This window comes from Peromyscus leucopus, chromosome 17 (genome assembly GCF_004664715.2).
Source record: "Peromyscus leucopus breed LL Stock chromosome 17, UCI_PerLeu_2.1, whole genome shotgun sequence".
Lineage (NCBI taxonomy): Eukaryota > Metazoa > Chordata > Mammalia > Rodentia > Cricetidae > Peromyscus > Peromyscus leucopus.
In genome coordinates, this window is record NC_051077.1 from 39,887,037 (window position 1) to 39,907,658 (window position 20,622).

Genomic DNA, 20,622 nt, shown 5'->3' on the forward strand with positions numbered 1-20,622 from the left:
GGCTTTCTGTTATTTGTCTTTATTATTATTTCTTGTCTCTGCTTTACTCCTTCAACATGAGCCCTCATATGTAGCCACTGGTGAGCTTCCTAGCTTCAGTGCCTGGTCTCATATCCACGCACAGATAGGCAGGACGAACTGAACTTAGTGGGTTACTTGAAAAGTAAGAGGAGGGGTTGGTGGGGCATAAGGACCTTGGTGGGAGCAAATTGGGGGTTAAGGTGGTCATATTTCCTTGTATACATGCATGAAATTCTGAATAAAGTAAAAAATTTAAAATACTGTCTCTCCACTTCCTCTTCTCAGTACAATGCTGAAATATAAATATCTTCCTACCCTCTTTTCTCAACATTTTTTTTTTTCAAGATCGAGTTTCAAGCAACTTTGAAACCAGTTGGCTCAACACCAACTCGAATTTATGCAACCTTCCCAAACACTTCCCTGAGGAACCAGGCACATTCCCTAAGATTTCCTTCTATAAGCAGGCAAAGTACACAAAGAATTCATTCTGCTGTTAATCTCGGGCTGCCCGGAGTGCTCCGATTTCTTTGTTTATGAAAATAGATGCCAATGAATTGAACTGACAGAATGTACTTTGAAGCCTGCCGCTGTGAACGTGAGAAAGGGCGAAGCTTAGTCAGTGGACCTGCGCCCTGGCACACAGCGCTCCAGTTCTTGCAGGGCTTGGGGAGGGGGAGGAGGGGGCTCCAACCCAACTCTAGAAACTGAGCCTTGCGGGCCAGGACCTTCCAATGAGTAAGCTTCCACCAAAGCCACAATACATCAGGCTACCAGGGATGCTGACAGTCTAAGCGAAGGCATGCCTACGGACCTTCCAAGACGACACACAATTGACACAGATCTGAAACAGGATCGCTGAGGGAGTTCTTAAAGCTCTGGCGCTGAAATATGATTCAATTTAAGGTCAGAGCAAAATTAAACTCTCATGCCCGATATTTGTACAAAACGCCAGTAAATGAAGTCATCATCGCTCACTCCTACTTTACAGCAATATTCGTTTATGAGATGAGAAATGATGCAAAAGCTTTAACACACACACACACACACACACACAGAGAGAGAGAGAGAGAGAGAGAGAGAGAGAGAGAGAGAGAGAGAGAGAGAGAGAGAGAGAGAGAGAGCATCGTCCCTTAACATTTTGTGTTCATTCTTTTGCTTGCTTGTAGCTCAGTATCTGTCGAGAGTGGGAGGAGAAATCCCAGTTCCCTGGCCTCTCCTCTGCTCTCCTATAGGATTAGCCTTTGAGTAGTGCAAGAAACTTTTTAAGAAAGTTTTTGGTTTTTTTTTTCCTTCCTTTCTGCGTTTCCTCCGTCAGCTCAGCACCTTCAAGCAACCAGGGGCTTGGGAGCAAATTCTCCCATGGGAACCGGCAAAAGCGGAAAGCCTAGAAGGCAAAAGTCACCTCGGGTCCACCCGGGTGCTTGGGGGCAGGTGACAGAGGGACAGTTTCCTAGGCGCTGGTTTGACAGTTTCATCCCCGCCCACTGGCAAGAGAGCTCCTAGGGCCGCTGCACAGGCACGCAGAGGGGGCCATAAAAGCTGCAGCAGCGCCGAGACGCGGAGCTCGCCCACCCCCGGCGGAGCCGCGACCCACCATGCACGTGAACGGCAAAGTGGCCCTGGTGACCGGTGCAGCGCAGGGCATAGGCAGAGCTTTTGCCGAGGCTCTGCTACACCATGGCGCCAAGGTAAGGACTTCTCTGTCCACCCACACGCCGGAGGAGCCCCAGCCCCGAGGGTTGCAAAGCTCCAGGCTCGCTAGCAGACCTCCAACGCCGCTGGCTGGCAGAGAACCCGAACTTGGATGAGCCCATTCTGAGGTCTAAGAAGGGAGCGTCTTGTTTCTTCTTTGCTTGTGTGTCCCGCGGCTTGGTGTGGCAGAGCTGCACACAAGACCTGCTCCCTCTTTCTTCTTGTTTGTAGGTAGCCTTGGTGGATTTGAATCTCGAGGCAGGTGTAAAGTGTAAAGCTGCCCTGGATGAGCAGTTCGAACCTCAGAAGACTCTGTTCGTCCAGTGTGATGTGGCTGACCAGGAACAGCTGAGAGGTAAGACATGGGAAATCAATCCATAGACTCGGGAACACGCCCTGAGCAAGCAGCAACCTGAAGACTGCCAGGTAAGAGCCCGACAAGGCTGAACGCCAGCATCGCTCCCTTGGAAGAAGCTGCGACCTTCTAGCTCCCATGGATAGTTTGGACTGTTATGGTTCTTTCTGACAATCCAATGGCCATAAAAACTAAAGGGAAGACAGGACAGCCTAAGAAATCCTTTTATTTTAGTTACTTGGCAGCACATAATGTAATCAAATGTCTTTTGTGTATTCGAAGACAGTGCTGCTACAGTAATTACTCCGTGAGGGGACAGGCTGAGGAACTGTGGCAATAGCTCCCAGGAAGCTGGACAATGCAGTTAAATGACAAGCAAATGCGGCATGCTTCAGGCTACAAGTTCAAGGGTCAGGGTCATAGGCAAACCACATACTTTTAGCCAGATGTTTTCTCTGGGTTTTCCCCCTCTGAGATGGCTCTTAATCACTGTGTGGTGTTAGAATGAAAGAAGGAAAGACTCTATCGCCTTTCCCCAAAGTTTTCCTGTTTTTCTGTGATCTCTTAAAATAGACTTGTGAAATATCAGGAAGAATATTGGCGTCAGCACTATACTCTGGCTGTATAGAGGGCTCCAAGAATTTTCATAAAGAAAATTTCCCAGGAGGGAAAACATAGGAAAAAAAAATGTTGGTTTTTCACAAGGTGTTATTCAAAGGAACGAAGCAAATTGGTAGGCACATTTTTAATCCAGAAGTCAGAAAACTCACACCAGGTTCACTCTAGAGCTTAAAGGGATACTGAGGTCCTAGGTTTCTTGCAGCTTAAGATATCCTATGATTAAAATGGACTGATCTGTTAGAAGACAGTGAATCTAAAGATAAGTGAAATTGGATTAAAGAGAATGTCATTAAAATATGAAAGTGATAATATGTCAGACAATAGAGCTAGCATGCATGAGTAGAACAGATTTTTAAGAGCAGTCATAACAGAGCATGCTTTGCCAGAGGATAGTTTCATTGAAAGCATATTAATGACATTTAGGTTCAACCAAGAGCCAACATTTATTCTGCTGGAATAGAGGACCAGTATAGATAATTCATATGGCTTTACACAAGACATTTAATATAAGTTATTTTGCCAGTATTTAAAATGAGTACCATGGCTATGAAGATATTTATTAAGCATAAGTGATTGTGAAGGAAACTCAGACACATAATAAATGACCCAGAAGGCCTGTCAGTCATAAGAAGTTCACCAGTTGTTTAGAGTGAACAGACATAAAATGGAAGGATGATGGTGATGCTCACAATGTCACAACTAAAGGCTGCCCAGGACTTTTGAAACTGTTTAGATACATTGTAACAGTGCAGAGTTGGAAGGGTTCTTGGAGACATCTAGACATGTTATTGTACAAATTAACAAACAGAAAAAACACAGAAAGTTCAGATGAAGATAGAGTGTCCTTGCATGTAAATGTCAGAGGGAGCCAAACTTTGAAGTCATGTGAGCCAAGATCTCAGTGATATGTCAAAAAGCAGATGGCACAGGGCACCTTGGCAAAATCAAAGCAGTGGCAACCAGGAGGGAAGAAAACTGAGGAAAAATCAGACATATGTATTTAGTAACTTAAACCTAGGATGGAAGGGGCAGGGGCAGATTAATATTCCTTGACCTTTTCTGGAACCAACTGAAGACTTAAAAAATGGCTTTAAAAATCCATTAAAAAGTAAAAAAGTTTGTTTTATTGTTATTATTTTTGTTGTTTTCCAGTTTGGCCCAATGAGTATAAAATGATGCTTATGCAAAAACTTTGAAAATGTGCTTCACAATCAACTTGCATGTTTATTGCCTGCCCCAAATATTTGATGATTGTTAATAATTCTATAAATTTTTTCAGTCACATTAAAATTTGGATTGATCTACCTATTTAAAGAAACCCGTGTGTTCACTTGCAGGACTGGAAATAGACTTATGCCCCATGAAAGGAAAAACATAGTTGTTGTCTACAGACTGAAGTAATAGAAATAGAATAAAAGTGACCACTTGTTAAATCTATAGAACTTTATAAAAGGATGCTTTAAGAAATATGAGCTTCTCAATACTAAGGTGGTAAGGCCAACTTTGAACTGGATATAGAGGGTTTACAGACTTTGACAGATGGTTAGACAATGCAGTGTGTGAGATTCAGGTCTTGGAATCTATATAAACTTCTCCAACTGAACACAGTTTTATACAAATCCATAATGTAAAGTAGTAATGATAATAAGAGGGAAGAATGAAACAAGAAAGTAACATTAACACGATGAAATCAACTGAATAAAAAGTAATCTTTTACTAATTAGAACAGCAAAGATTCCTGGAAAAATGATCATAATGGATTTAAATGCATGAGTACTGACTTAGTTTAAGGCTCCGCATATACAATAGAGCTTATTAAAAGGGGATATTTGAAAGGCTAGGGTCATGGTTCCTATGGTGGAGCACTTTTCTATAGTGTGTAGGCCCTAGATTTGACCCGTGCTGCAAACAAATGCAAAGAATGTGTATTATAGTCTATACCAAAGAGTTATAACAATTTCTTAAGAAGGAAAGGATACTAACTGCCCAGACAGAACTCAGGAGGGCTCTTAGTTTGCGATGCTCACTTCTCTAATATCTGCTCCATCAATTTATTGACTGTAGAATGCTGACATGAATTCAAATCATCTAAAGATATGTTGAAGTAAGATTCTGATTCAGTGAGCATGCAAGAACTATACTGCATTTCTATCATTTGGGTAACTCCAGGTATTACCTAGAGTTAGTCGGCAGACCACTTATTCAGAACCAGATTATGAGCGTACTTCTTACTATGTGGTCAAGTAGACTTAAAAATCCTGCTAAACTTGGTAGTGCAAGCCTATAATTTCAGCAATGGGAGCTGAAGCATGAGGATTCCAAGTTTAACAACAATCTAGGCAATTTAGTGAAACCCTGACTCAAAATAAAAAGTAGAAGGATGGCTAGGGATATAAATCAGTTGGAGAGTGCTTGTCTAGAATGTCAGGTCCTAAATTCAACCTCTGGTACAACAATGAAATAGAATAAAATAATATAGTAGACTCAATGAAATCCATTTCCTCTCATAGGAAATTATTTAAATACATATGTGGAAAATGAAAATCTCTCTCTCTCTTTTATTAGATACTTTTAGAAAAGTCGTAGACCATTTTGGAAGATTGGATATTTTGGTCAATAATGCAGGAGTGAACAATGAGAAAAACTGGGAACAGACTCTGCAAATCAATTTGGTAAGCTATATTAGACTCATTTATTCACTAAGACTATTCAGTACCACTTCTGTATATATAAAATGTTATTATAGTCATAGAACAACAATAATGGCCTTCAGTTTAGAAAAATGGAAGTTACAGAAAGCTAGCAAATTATCTTTTCATAAATATGATGATAATTGATATTTATAATTATGAAAACATGTCTTAAAATATTAAAGAGAAGCAAAAACATACAGTTCATGAATAACCTGACATACATGAATAAGTGAAACTGAAATTTTGGTATCTATAAAGTTTTATTAGACTACAACCATGAAGTCATTGTTATATTTTCTCCATCTAGCTTTGTGCAATAATGGCAGGCTGAATGTTGTGACAAAAACCTCATGGCTTGCAACCCTAAAAATATTTACTGTCTGGCCCTTAACAAGTTAAGATTGCTAAACCCTGACTCAACTTATGTATTTGAAAAACAAGTCTTGAATTCTAGAAATAGATCAGAAAACAAAGTTAAAGAGATCATTGAACTTTATAGTTAATAAGACTTTGGCCATAAAATTCAGTAATTCTGTGTGTGTGTGTGTGTGTGTGTGTGTGTGTGTGTGTGTGTGTGTGTGTATACATGTGCATACATGCTCTTATGTGTGATATCCACATTTGAAGATGAGTTAGCTCTGAAGTAAATGGTGAGTAAAATTTTAAAATGAGGTTTTCAATTCATCCAGTGTTGTATAAGGGGATAGATTATAGCATTTTATGAACACCCTCAACATAAGGCTATTGTGGTTTAATAAGACTCAAACCTTTCCCCAGCATTGCAAGAAAACAAGAACAAAAAACAAAACATTAAGAAGTGTGTAGCTAAAACAAAATGTCAGATGGATTTTATACAGGGCCACCATGCCCTGGCTCAAGTTATTACAAATTTGTGAAGCAGCCAAATGTCAAGTACAGCACAATGACTTCATGGGTGAGAATACAGAGTACTGTTTCAGGAGCTTCCTCCTAGGCGATAATAAGCTTAAAAACAGCAACTAGATGGGGCTGGAAAGATGGCTCAGCAGTTAAGAGCATGTTTTCTGTTTTGTTCTCCTCCCGCCCCAGGAGTGAGTTTAGGGGTCCTGATCTATTGATCTGTTGCCATAGATTTATTGCCTACCATTAACCTATTGCCAAAATGATCGATGGTGATTTTGCAAATACTCATTCTATCTAGAACATTCTTGGTGAGCTCTGAGGGGTTACAAATGGACCTCCAGTTGCCATCAGATAAAGGGAGAAGCTCAAAAATGGCTTTTGGGACAGTAGAACAGGTGCATTTCCTGTGTGGGAAGGGCTGATGAGATCAGCAGGGTGAAGAGTAAGAGAGGGTAACTATGGTAAGCAATGAAAGTGCAAGGACACACACACGAGATGGTTTGGCAAGTCACCAAAGACTGTGCCAAAACACTGAGACGCACACAAAACCACTCACATTAATTTGTACAAGATTCTTTGTATTTCTACCCTCTAAGAACACAAAAAGTAATTTTCTGCCTTCAAAGAACTTAATTTGTGCTAGCATGAATTATGCATCTAAAAACAGTTCTAATGGATTATACACTGAAGAGTTTCTATGAGGATGGTGGAAATATGCTAGATGGGATTTCTCAGGAGGATGCATTGGGAATGGAGGTACAGAGCAATGGTATAATTATCTGTTTCATATATATGAATCCTGAACTCAGCCCTCAGGAAAAAACAAAAAGGATTCTGAACTATCTCTCCAGCTCAATCTAGTTCCTATTTTTGAGCTTATTATCCCCAAAATTCATGAAACAGTACTCTGTATTCTCACACAGGAAGTCACTGTGTTATACTTGACATTTGGTTACTTTGCAAATTTGAAATAACTTTGGCAGGTAGGTAGGTATAGAATTGCTTCGAATATTAGTAAGGCAATTCTATAATGCGATTCTTTTAACATTTTGAAGCTTTTGTAAACATAAATAATCCATCCCCATGCAGATGAGAAATATAATCTAATTTTGATAAATAATTAACATATATTGAATCCTTTAGCATATTCAAATAGAAAGCTGCTATTGATGATTATCTTTCCAGAAATACTAGTTGACTACCGATTTCCTCTGGGGAAAAAAGGGGTGCATATTCGGAATTAGTCAAAACTAAAGTTTTGTCCTGAATGTAACAATTTATGGACTCTATATAAATATCTCTGACCTTGACATTCACAGGTGTGAAAGAAGTTAAACTTCTTACCTCTAAGAACCATTAAGGTTAAATAGGACACAATTTGTGTGAAGGATACAGCCCAGTGTTACTACAGAGACATTCAATAAAGCAAATTTCCCTTCTAGGTACCAGAATATATATTGTGCACAATCTCCTTTTCATATGAAGTGGATTTTTCTGCCTTATTGTTCCTCTAATAAGGAGATGAATTGAGAAAACAGACAGAACTGTTGCTGCTTAAATAAAAAGGTTATTATGGATTCATCAGTAAGAGCTTAAGAAAAAGCCAAAAGCATGCTGTTGGAGTTAAGCCCACAGGGAGGTCAGCCATATGGCAGACAACAGACACATAGTGGGGAGAGTAACTTCTGAAAAAGAATGAAAAATCCCAAAGTATTCCACAGATTATACAAGACTCTGACCAGCCCCCAAAGGACAAAAATGGAAGAGAGAGGAAAAAAGGAGAGTTACTCCTGAGTCAGGACTCAGAAATGTGAGCAGACCCAACAGAACCTCACTGTGGTTAGTAGGTGCCTGCACTTGGGGTAGGGATTCTGGGAGGGAAAATACATTGTCTCATTAAGCTAATTATCTGCTCCCTCTTTAGATTAGTTTAAAGAAGCATTGTTCTTAATGTGTTTGCTTTTGTTGGCCCCAAAGGAGATTAATAGCAAATGAAATATGTAACCATTTGTTGCCACTGATACGCTGTAACAAGGAAAGTTCTACCTGAAGTACATTAGCTAGAATTGCTAAATTGTAAGTCTCTCTAGCCAATATTAGCACCAAAACAAGGAAAAACTAAGAAAAAATAATAACCTAGACATGAAAAATTAAACAATGAAGGGGATTTCAGAAAAATAATCTCCATTAATGTTCTTTGAGAACTGGCCTGGAGAAAATACAAGGACCATAAAAAGCAAATTTGCATGGTTTAGATGCCAGAATATTCTCAATTACAATGTAGTGTAAGAACTATAAACTGTGAAGTACCTCAAGTGGAGGGGAATGAGATGAGGGAAATGGAGAAATGACAGATTGGGAATTTTAGTAGTGAAAAATATAAATGTCTCTCTGAGTGTGCATGTATATACACTGTGTATGTGTGCTGTAGAAACATGTGAAACCTGATAAGAAAGAAAGCAAACAGGATATGTTTTTTTTTCTAGATGTCTGTGTTACTAGAGAATATTCCCAGTACAGAGGAATAGAAAAGCACGCTTTAAGTTATAGAACACTGCAATTAGCAAAAAATTCTAACACTTGCAATAGGTTTTAATTCCAATTTTAGTATTATATATAAAAGTTGACTCTTCATAACTAAAAGTATTGAATGAACATGTTGATTTGATCATTTTGTCAACAGTTAAAGAATGTCTCCTCTTTGAAGTTAGAGAAGTTTTTTTCTATGAAGTCAAGAACAGAATTTTAACTACATTCACAATGTATCTTAAATAATACCACAGAACCAATTTATATTCTGTTTTATCTAGAAATGTCATGTAATTTTATCTTGATGCTTGATTTAGTGATCCAATATTATATATATATGCATCCCTCAAAACCAAGAAATATTAACAAGAAATATTTCATTCTATGATTTTTTTCTAAAAGTTCCATGTGTGTGTGTGTGTGTGTGTGTGTGTGTATGTGTGTTGTTGTTGTTGTATACAGTCCAAACATTGAATATTCCTTGAAGTTTGTCCCATCAACACTTTAACTTAAAAAGTTATTCAATTCTTGAACTTAGATGGTTAAGAAAAATATTCCCTTGTCCATCTCTACAGAAAATATGGAAATGAATCCTGCTTTTTAAAACTTTAAAACTAGGGAACTGGGGAGATGGCTCAACAGTTAAGAGCATTGGCTGCTCTTTCAGAGGATACGAGTTTGGTTCCCAGCATCCACAGAGTGACTCACCACCCTATGTAACTCCAGTTCCAGGGATCAGATGTCTTCCCCTGACCTTCAAAGGCACTGGCCACCCACATGATGCCCATCCAGACTGGCAGGCAGACAGTCATACATATAAAATAAAATAAATACATTTTTTTAAAAAATTTAAAATTGAAGCATAAACTTTTGTACATTTCTTATCTTACTACAACTTGAAGATTTTTAGAAATACAGAAGCAGAATGTCAGGAAAGCTTTAAATATCAGAATAAAGGCATATACTAATGTATGTAAACTAGAACCTTACTCAAGCATGCTGAAGAATTGGGCAGAAATTAACAAACAGAACTGAACTGATTTTAGTAATTTCAGCCATGTACATATTTTTCCTTCTTATATAATCCATTTAGGTGTTGTTTTTTTTTTCATTTTCAGGGAACAGTGATAAATTATTTATGCCCTTGCTTAACTGGAAAAATGACTTAATTGAATAGAATTTTCAACTTACCTTTTTTTGTTTTGTTTTGTTGTTGTTCTAGACATACTAGCAGGAAATGGAGTTTCCCTAAACACTTTCTAAGAAAGCACTTTTTTCGAATGAAAAGAAGGAAAACACTAGTATGTACCCCTAGTTTCAGACTCATGGCCTATTGACCTTTATCTGTGCATTACTATAAAGTATAGATAAAGCAAGAATTAAGCTGTCCAAAGTGAATTTTCAGTTTTGAAAAGCTTAAGCTGAAAGAGAGAAGAGTTCAGAGAAGTAAAAGAAACAATACTATCAGTTTGCTCTCGAGTTATTTCAGAGAGTAGGAAATTCTTAAAAGTAAGAATAAAAGTTGAGTTCCCACTGAAGGGGTGAGCAGGAAAACAGTGGATGATCAGAATGAAGCCATCAGCAGTGTGGAATAACATTAAGTAGTAGATATGTCTAAAGACTCTGTCCAAGTAGCAGAAAATCTCTGCTCAAATTAGAACTAGAAAAGAGTCATGGGATTTCCCCAAACTGAAGGGCTCGGGGTTATCCGACACTGTACACCAGTGTTTTCCTCATAATCTAGTCTCTTTAGCCCCACCATCTTTTATTCAGGTTTCATCTTCATGATGTTAGTAGCTTAGCTGTGCTTTACCATGACTTAACAGTCACCAAGCAATGTAAAGGGGAAAATGTAGCTATTTCTTTATACCTTTCTTAAGAACAACAGATTTCACCAGATCCCATTCTTCACCTCCACCTTCACCTCTCCATCCGCAGGTCTCACTAGCCATAGCTGGGTCATATTCTAGGTCTCAAACACAGCACTATAAAGAGGGATGCAATTTCCCTGACTGAATCACATCAGCCAGTGTCTACACTAATTCTAGGAAGGTCATGTTCTACTATGTTACATGGAGAAGATGCATATAGATGTAAAATAGTTTATGCTGTAATCCTAGCACAAAGGATGATGAGGCAGGAAAACTTCCTTGAGATCAAAGTTAACTTGGGCTACCTAGTGAGATCTGGGTCAACCTCGGTCATTGTGTGAAAAGCACAACAGACCCTGGATAGGCAATCCAATCCTGAGAAAAGAGAACAATTCTAGGGGTAACTTAATACCTGATTTCAAACTACAACTTGGAGTTATGGTAACAAAAACAACATGATATTAACGCAGAACATATATGTAGATCAACAGAATAGAATAGAAAACTCACATTTATACCATCATAGCTAAAACTATCTGAAATTTCACAGGGATGCTAAAAAACATACATTAAAGAGTCTCATCAACAAGTGGTATATACATGTAGAAGAAAGAGGTTAGATTTCTGTTCTTCACTCTGTACAAAAACCCACTCAAATGTTTCTGAGATATTAATGTAAGACCTAAAACTCTGGAAGTCTTAGAAGAAAATCCTGAGTAAATACTTTAAGATACATACATAGGCAAAAGCTCTCTGAAAAGAACTTCAGTCCTTGGGAAATAATAGTAATAATTGACAAGTAGGATTTGTGCAAGTCAAAACTTTCTGCACAGCAAAATAAACAAATGAGTGAGGAGACTGCCTACAGAATGGGAAAAAAATTTTCCTAATTATTCATCTAATGGAAGATTAGTAACCAGAATATATAAAGAACTCAAAGAGAAAAATAAACACATTCTTGAAGAAAAAAAGCAAAACAATCAATAAATGGGCTAATGAAAGTGAACCAGCAAGCCTCAAAAGACAAAGTACAAATGTGACCCATAAACATCAACCAAACTTCCAACATTCTTTGCCACCAGGAAAATGCAAATGAAAATGACAGGATCTATCTCAGAGCAGTCAGAATGACCATCAAAGGAAAGTAATAAAATAATGTTGACGACGGGGATGTAGGGGAAAGGGAGCCTTTGTACACTGCTGATAAGAATGTACGTGCTTGCAAATGAAAAATTCAGTTTTCTCTAAGGGTGGCCAAGTGAAGAGAGAAATTACTCTTAAGGGTATAGGCTGCATGCCCAGAAGTAGATATGCCCATAAGTTAGGTGAACTTACATAGGAATATGGTAACCTACACTAATGTTAGGAGGGCAAAAAAAAGCAAATCAGGAGCAATTAAAAATTTAAAGCATGCAAAAACTCTCATTGATTATACTTGCAGATCTCCCTACATACCTGAGTGAGCAACATGTGTGGTATGCAGACAGATGATAAAGACTAATAGCTGTATCGCCCTTTCCATTTTTGCTCCTGGGTTAGGTTTCTGTTATCAGTGGGACCTACCTTGCTTTGGATTACATGAGTAAACAAAATGGAGGAGAAGGTGGCGTCATCATCAACATGTCTTCACTAGCAGGTAAGAACAATTCTCATTTTAACAGGAATTTTTTTCTTACTGATAATTTGGACCACAGAAGTAAATCTGTGAAGTATATGAATCATCACAACAAGATTGAATTAAATCTGGTTGTTTGTTTCCTTAAAGATTTTTTTTAGATTTTTCTACACATAATACAAAAAATTTGAACAATATATCTGTTACTTCTTTTCAAAGTTATCTTTATGGTGATATTGCTTGTGTGTGTGTGTGTGTGTGTGTGTGTGTGTGTGTGTGTGTGTGTATTTCCAGTTACTTGTTTTCAAAGATGATTTTAATACTTCCAAGCAGTCATACTTGTGAAAAAAAAACTTTTGACAAAATAAAAATTACTAATGTGATGTCAGCTATCTCTACTCCCTTATGAATTTAGTGAGAATGTGTAATTTTAAAATGTGACATCATCTGTACTAGTTGGTGTATGTTAAGCTGTTAATATTCAAACACATCTTAGTTTTAATATATAATTAGTTTTGACAACATCTGTATATTATCAAGGGCAAGATTTTTAGTCCTGGGTACCTAGTCTATATACAGCAAGTTGGAAAATCTGGCTGACAGAAGGTCTTCACCTCTATCACGGAGCTGCTAGTGTTGATCTGTGGTAGGCAGACACCTTTTTGTCCAGTAGAAAGAAGTAAAGCATATGGAGGACACATCACTGCTCTTCCACCCTCAGCCACCCAAGCAAGCCATGGCAGACCTTACTATGCTCACATTCCAGTGCAGAATTTGACCCATGATTCATCTAGCTACTTGAAAAATCTGGAAAATATTTTCTAATTGTACATGTAAGAATAATGGTTTCAGTGGACAGCTGATCTTTTGCCACACGGAGGACTGTTGCTGGAAAGCTTCTCTCCAGGTTCCACCAAGCCCTGCAGTCCCATAATCCACATATAAAATAATCACTCAGACGCTTATATTACTTATAAACTGTATGGCCGTGGAAGGCTTCTTGTTGTTATTTTTTTTTTAATCTTAAATTAACCCATTTTTTATAAATCTATACCTTGCCACATGGCTGGTGGCTTACTGACGTCTTTACATGTTGCTTATCCTGGCGGTGGCTCCAGTGTCTCTCCCTCCTTCTTCCTGTTTCCCCAATTCTCCTCTCTCCTTGTCCCGCCTATACTTCCTGTCTGGTCACTGGCCATCAGTGTTTTATTTATAAAGAGCGATATCCACAGCAGAGGACTAAAGAAATGAGGCTACACAAGCAATCAAAAAGTGGTTTTCATTCAGAATAAATGGTTTAATGTCAGGGAAATGCTGTATTCTTCAATAATAGCCGCCAGTGTGTGGAGTGACTCAGTTAAGTAACTATACTTTTACAACTCCAGTCAGGAATGGATATGCTGGTCCACACCTGTATCACTAGCACTTGAAGGAGCTCAGGTAGGAGGAAGAAGGACGGCCCAGATTAGAGGCCAGCTTAACCAACAGCAATGCCCCATCTCAAACAAATAAACAACAACAACAAAATTTCTCGGAATAATTCACCAATGCTTCTAGAAGGGTGCAAGTGAAGTCATGACATTTAAGAAGCCTGCTCATACTTGATAGCGAGTCTAAACTCTTCATGTCCAAAAGATAGGAAGACCTTAAATTACCAGCTTGGTCTCAGTGTAGCAACTTCAGGATAAGAATTCACACACACACACACACACACACACACACACACACACACACACACACACAAAATCACAGTGCTGTCCATTCTGCCTCCAGTAGTATGGGGGGAGTCAGAGAAGCCAGCAGTGGTATTTAGAGATATCTATGACTCATTAAATCCCTGATTCTCATTCTCAGCATTTTCCTAATTTCTTCGTGAGTCATTATAAAAGCACCATTTGTATATTTATAAGTATCCTTCTTTAGGAAATCTGAAGTATGACTGACATTTTTCTGGGTTGCTTAAAGTTAAACTGAGACCCCTAATGTGATTAGAAACCTAATTTATAAAGCATTAAGGATAATTGGGTTACTTTCCCCCTGTGGCATCTACCTATAAATGGCGATGCTTCGATTCTAAGGATGCACTAAAAGACCCTGTCCCAAATGTTATTTTTAAATGAGAGAGGTGACATTGGTGAGTGGCTCCACAGCTGCTCTGCAAGGACCAGAGTTCCCAGCAGCCATATCAGGCAGCTCATAGTCATCTCTAGCTCCACCTCCAGAGGATCTGATGCCCTGTTTTAGCCTCTGCAGGCAGGCACCTGAAAGCACACGTGTGTGCCCCCCCTCCCCCCGGGGATATAGGTCAATAGTAGAGCGTTTCCTTGGTATGCTTGAAACACTAGGTTCAATTCCTAGTATGAGAAGGTGAACAAAAGAGGGAGGAAAAGAAGAGACTATTCTACGGATATTCTTTATACAGAGAATTGAGTCAGAAGAGCTTGGAGAACCATGGACGATATGCAGAAATATACATAGATCCTCTTAGCGTTGTGTCAGTGGGGGCCTTGGGTACTTACTTCTTAGGAAACTTGGAAAGGTTGGCTCAATTCAGGACTCTGTGATAAAGATTGTGTAATACATAAATGAGCTTCATTGCCTCAAGGAGCAATTAATAAGGAGAGATACAAGATAATACTACTGTCATTTTTCCAGTTAAAATATCTAAACACATAACCACGAGCACTTGTTGAATATTAACTGTTTACTCATGTATTAGTATGAGTAATCATACTTCTTCTTCTTTCACTTTAGTCAAAGTATCTTTCACTATAATCAAAGTATTGGAGATAATTCACTTAAAAAGAAAAAGACTTAAAGGAAAAAGGCCAGAACTGAGTTATGGAAGTTGTAGGCCAAGGTCAGCAGATAGGGACTTGGAGCCTCTTCTAAGGGTAATGCACTGTGGAGGAGTGTCTGATTGACCGAAACAATAATATCACAATCGGTAACTATCAGGGTCCTCCAGTCTCCTTCATGGGCATGTCCCTAGTGACCTAAGAACCTCCTCGAAGGTCTCTTCCTAAAGGATTTACTCACTGTCAGTAGCACCACCCTCAAGATCAGGTCCTTCATACATGAACATCTAGAGGGCATTGAGCATCCAGACTATGGCAACGTGGTTCCATTGTAAACACTATATTTGAAGAGTCCATAGTCTACTACGGAAATGAGGACAAGGCAAGCGAGTTAAGTGCCATGCCCCAGCCTGTGTGGCCAATGCACAGCAGGGCTGAAATTCACACATGCAGTCTGATGCAAATCATATTAAATTCTAATCCTTCATTATCTATCTCAGATATGCACTGATTTATGAGTCTACCTCTTTATCCAAGGTTATGAGCCTAGGAAGAACATAAAGGAAATTGAAGCCCTATCTTGAATACATCTTTTCATTTTGCTGGTCCCTCCAGGACTCATGGGGTCCCCAAGGCTGTTGCTAACTTTCATGTGACACTGCAGCTTGCCTCCTTTGACACACACACTGGGAGCTGGCCTGAATCCCACATTCCAACGTGTCATCAAGAAGAACAATTTAAGGACCTCAATCTAATGTTCATTTTGCTTTCTTGGCTAAGAACTGGCCCCATCATGCCACTCACCCTTGGAGCTATTTTTTTGGGGGGGGGGGGAGCCTATTTCAGACACAAGATCTATAACTATATATAAGTGTTTTTGTTCCTGCAGGTGCAACTGTGGATTATTAGAAATTCAGTGATAGGATTGCTTTGGTTCTAAACTAACTTTCTGACCCTGTTACCATAATGACTATTATGTTGTCTCAAATTCCTCCTCCCTTTGATTTTCATCCTAACATGTAAGACACCCCCATTTTAAAAGGCTAAACAATGGACTAAGTGTCTCTGTGTCCACTCTGCTTGGCTTTCAGGCCTCTTCAAGTGTCCTTTGCATAACCAATGCAGCCTCCACACCTGCTTTATATCATTTCCTCGTTCTCATTAGCCGTCTTCTGCTACCGCTCTTCCCACAAAGAGCTTTAGCTAACATGCCTTCATCGCAAAAGTTTCAAAACAGTCTTGTGTTTTATCAAGTAATGTCTAACTCATACATACTAGATCAATTTGATAAAATTTCAGAGCATAGTCCCAACATTAAAGAGGAGCAAACAGGAGAATGGCCATTCTGAAGCAAGTCTGAGCTACGTAGTGAGATTTTTGTCTCAAGATAAAAATGGTTGACCATGTAGCTCAGTAGAAGAGCACTCACCTAGCATGAATAAGCATGTATGTGTACATGTACTTGCAGGCATATAGGCGCGCGCGCACACACACACACACACATGGGCGCATATATGAACAACAGAGTATTAAAATAATTAGAGATAAAAGAGAACCCCTTATTCATAATTTTCTCAAAACCATATCAACAAATGTATGACCTTGAGTCATGGTACATAGATTGAGGTCATCAAACAAACAAACAAAACCTTAGAGGTATTATTAAATATTAAGTACTTTTTAATTTTATTTTTGAGATTATAATTACATTATTTTTCCCTTCCTTTCCTCTCTCCCTCTCATATACCCCTTCTTGTTCTCTTTCAAATTTATGGCCTCCTTTTTCATTAATTGTTGTTACATGCATATAATCATATATAGAGAGAAATTATATATACATACATATATATGAAATATGTATATATATATATATAATTTCTAAATATAAGTTGCTAATCTATATAATGTTACTTGTATCTATGTTTTCAGGGCCAACCACTTGCTATTAGATAACCAATTGAATACACTTCCCTAGAGAAGACTATTTCTCCCTTTCAAAGTGTTTTTAACATTTACTTCCTGTTTGTTTTCCAAGCTTCCTTTACACGTTTTTCAGTTTGAGTTTTGTTTTTTCTGCTCACTCTAGTGTATGCAGAGTTGCAGGCCACATCAGCTCATCTGGTTCAGCCCTTATGATTTCTTATAGACCAGCAGAGTCCTTCACTGCCCTGGGAAAACCTCAAGTTGTCATACTGGCTTGGGCAGAGAACTTATGAGTAATGACCACTGACACAGTTTCGAAGGTAGTTAATGGGTTTAACAAGCAGAGTGGATGAGCCTGAGTGGAGAAATGAATGTGCTCCACTTGCATCTCCAGAAGAGGGTCTGGCCATTGCTCTCCACATGGAGTCTTCTATAGTTTTTGTTTAAACACGATATACAAACATTCATTTTGTCACACACTCAAGTATTTAAAAAATGCAGGTGGGAACAAGAGAGAATGAAGTCTGGCTTATTGCTGATGGCTAGATAACTGTGGGGCCATAAGACTCCTCAACAAGTCAAATGGGCTTCTTAGGATGGGAACATAGTCCTGTGAGTAGGATCATTTGATAGGCAAGTGTGAAAACCTGAGTTCAAATCGTCAGCATTCATGCAACAAGCTTGGCATGGCCACCCATGCCTGTAACCCCAATATTGAAGGGTGGAGACAAGAGAATGCCAAGACCTCACTAGCCAACCAACCTCCTCAAAACAGCCAACTTCAGATTCAATAATTCAGATAATTCATTGAATTATCTTCAATAGTCATCGAAACCACTAATTTCAGAGAAACTACATAGTGTGAAAAACGTTGTAATAATGACTAGTTATAATAAAAGAAAACTCACCTTGCAATATTTTAGTGAATGTCCCAGAGTGGATCAACTTTTCCTACTATATGGTTCTGATGCACACTGTCATGAGTGTAGGAACCCCACTTCCTGATTGGCACTGCCAAAGCTCCCCTTGCTAGTCCAGAAAGACTAGTATCAATTTTGTTGTATTTAATCATAAAATAATTAAGAAGACACATATTAGAAAGGACTGGTGTGGAAACTTAAATGTTTTTTTAATGAGGTGTTTAGGAAGTGGGCAGATTCACTGTTTCCTAGTATGGGAAGTAATAGTCTTCTAGAGCTGTGTTTCTCACTGCAAACTTTACTTAGGAATAGGACTTTGGGTGATCCTGTAACTCTATTCCAAGGTAAGAGGACACAGGTGTTCATTGCAAGAAGCTAGCTTCCACTGTGATTAGGGATCTTCACTGATTGGGTAAAGGCCATCTCTGTTTCTTCTGGCAACATCACAGTAGGGACTGGACTTATAGGAAGTAGAATTTTGATGGAATATTAACAGCAACTTTCTGAGAATTAATCACTGAAAATATTCTTGGATTTATCTATTTATATAAATATTATATATTTATATAATATAAATCTATAAATAAATATGACTATATAAAATATTACATATTATAAAATATGTAATAGTTGTAAATATTCTGTCACTTTTTATGTTACACATAAAACCACACTTTCACATATAACCTCGCGATAAACTTAACAATAAAAAGAAAAGCCACCTGAGGGATGGGGATGGAGCTGACTCAGTATGAGGGCAGTTTCCTAGCGTGCATCAGACCCTAAGCTGTGTCCCAGAATCACACAAAGCTAACCAAAAAATAACAGAACTGCCCTGAATAACGTGTTCTGTCATGTGAAAACCGTATAATGAGGAAGTCCACAAGTTTCTTTGGTCACTTTTAGATATAAACATAGATAAATAGATCCCCGCTACTTCTCCATTTCCCCCTCATATAAAGAAGTGGAGATAAAAGTAGACAGATAAGCAAATGGTTAGTTTCCTTTGGGGTTGTATAGAAAATGTGACAGATTTAGATCCTGTTTTTTTTGCCTCCAAAATTAGCATGTTTGGATTCACAATTTATATTCATAAATTGAGTTATTTTCAGTATTTTTACATAGTATATTTTACATGATTCATATCTATTGAGAAACAAATATGCTTGCAGATTCTATACAATTGTGAGAAAAATATTAGCTTTTGCACAAAATAAAAAAATTAACTTTTTATTTATTGAGAAATATAGCTATTAAGGCTGGGTTTTACAAGTATGGATAGAAAAATATTAAGAAGAGAATAAAATGAAAATCGAATTTTAAACTTTATGACTTTATACATATATCAGTAAATTTCAAGTATTTCAAATGTCTTATATACACTATATAAATTATTTTATCATCTGGGTGTTATTTAGTAGTACCTTGAATAGTCATAGAAAGTGTTTGTTTTGTGTGAAGAATTTCTCCTTCTAGTGTGTTGTGATCTGCACAGCTTTGGGGTTGACCAGACTCGAGAGATAGAGAGTGGATACATCATGTAAAGAAAAACTGTGACTGGGTGGGCCATGAGCTCTGATAGCATTGAGCCAGCAGCCAGGAGACAGGCATGTTTGTTATATGCAACTGCACCAGGAAATGAGTTAGAGGGTCTCGGTAAGGGAGCAGTCCAAAGGTGCAGTTATCAAGGAGGAGCATGCTGGGCTTCATACTTTCTGTGCACACTGTCAAGATCCATATTCAGAACAAGGGAAGACTTTACCATTCCCCTGAACCTGACCTGCCAAAGATTCTGCTATTCCATGGGTCTGAGGCATTAGAGTCCTTGACATGACTATGCTTACGGCATAAATGCTCATTCATACAGAAGTACACACACTGCTTACCCTACTCATTTTTTAAAACTGTATTTTATGTATATGTGTGTGGTGTCTGTTTGTGTGCACATCTTAACTTTTCAGACAGTCCCTCAGTGCACCTAGAGCTCATCTAGACAGGCTGACCAGTGAGCTCTCAGTATCTGCCTGTCTCTGCCCACCCCTCAGTTCTGGGGTTCCAGGTGTACACTACCGTGCCTAGCTTTGTATATGGGTGCAGGAGATCTGACCTCGGGTCCTTACACTTTTACAAGCATTTTATCTGTGGAAGTATCTTAAATTTATTATTGTTGGCAGACATAAAGGCTAGCATTAGGCTTGAGAGAGTGTTTTAAAAGAACCATCTTGTATTTTATTAGTAAACATAATTATTGAAAACTACTATGCTTAACTTAGAAAATATCAAGTATCAATTTTAAAGCACCAATCAGAGATTTCTTACAATGTTAAATAAAAGAATATTTTTATTAGTTTTAGTTATGGTGTGTGTCTGTGTATGTGTCTATGTCTCTGTGTGTGTGTGTCTATCTCTCTGTGCGTACTCAGAGGGATGGAGGCATTAGACCCCTGAAGCTGAAATTACAAGCAGTTGTGAGCTACCTGATATGGCCATCGGGAAACAAACTCTGATCCTCTGCATGGGCCGAATACACTCTTAGCTGCCAAGTCAGCTCTCCAGCTCCAGCATAACCAATTGTCTTGTTGTTGCTGCTGCTTTTGAATCCTTCACAAGAGGACAAGTTAATTTATTTAGCAGGTATTCATTTCAGCAAGTTGACTTTAGGAGTCCTTGGGTTGTCAAAACTCCTTGTATGGTTAGATGGA

General features: G+C 38.4%; 1 protein-coding gene across 1 annotated transcript in view; it reads left to right on the forward strand.

The window, feature by feature from the left end:
• The first annotated feature begins 1,306 nt into the window (after nt 1-1,306).
• The window catches only part of Hpgd (15-hydroxyprostaglandin dehydrogenase), a 28,986-nt gene continuing 9,670 nt past the window's right edge, over nt 1,307-20,622 (forward strand). Inside the window, exons 1-4 of the mRNA XM_028860910.2 lie at nt 1,307-1,709; nt 1,945-2,068; nt 5,255-5,361; nt 12,204-12,300. Coding sequence (XP_028716743.1) covers nt 1,617-1,709; nt 1,945-2,068; nt 5,255-5,361; nt 12,204-12,300 — 421 coding nt within the window. The 5' untranslated portion in view covers nt 1,307-1,616. The remainder of the gene's footprint in view (nt 1,710-1,944; nt 2,069-5,254; nt 5,362-12,203; nt 12,301-20,622) is intronic.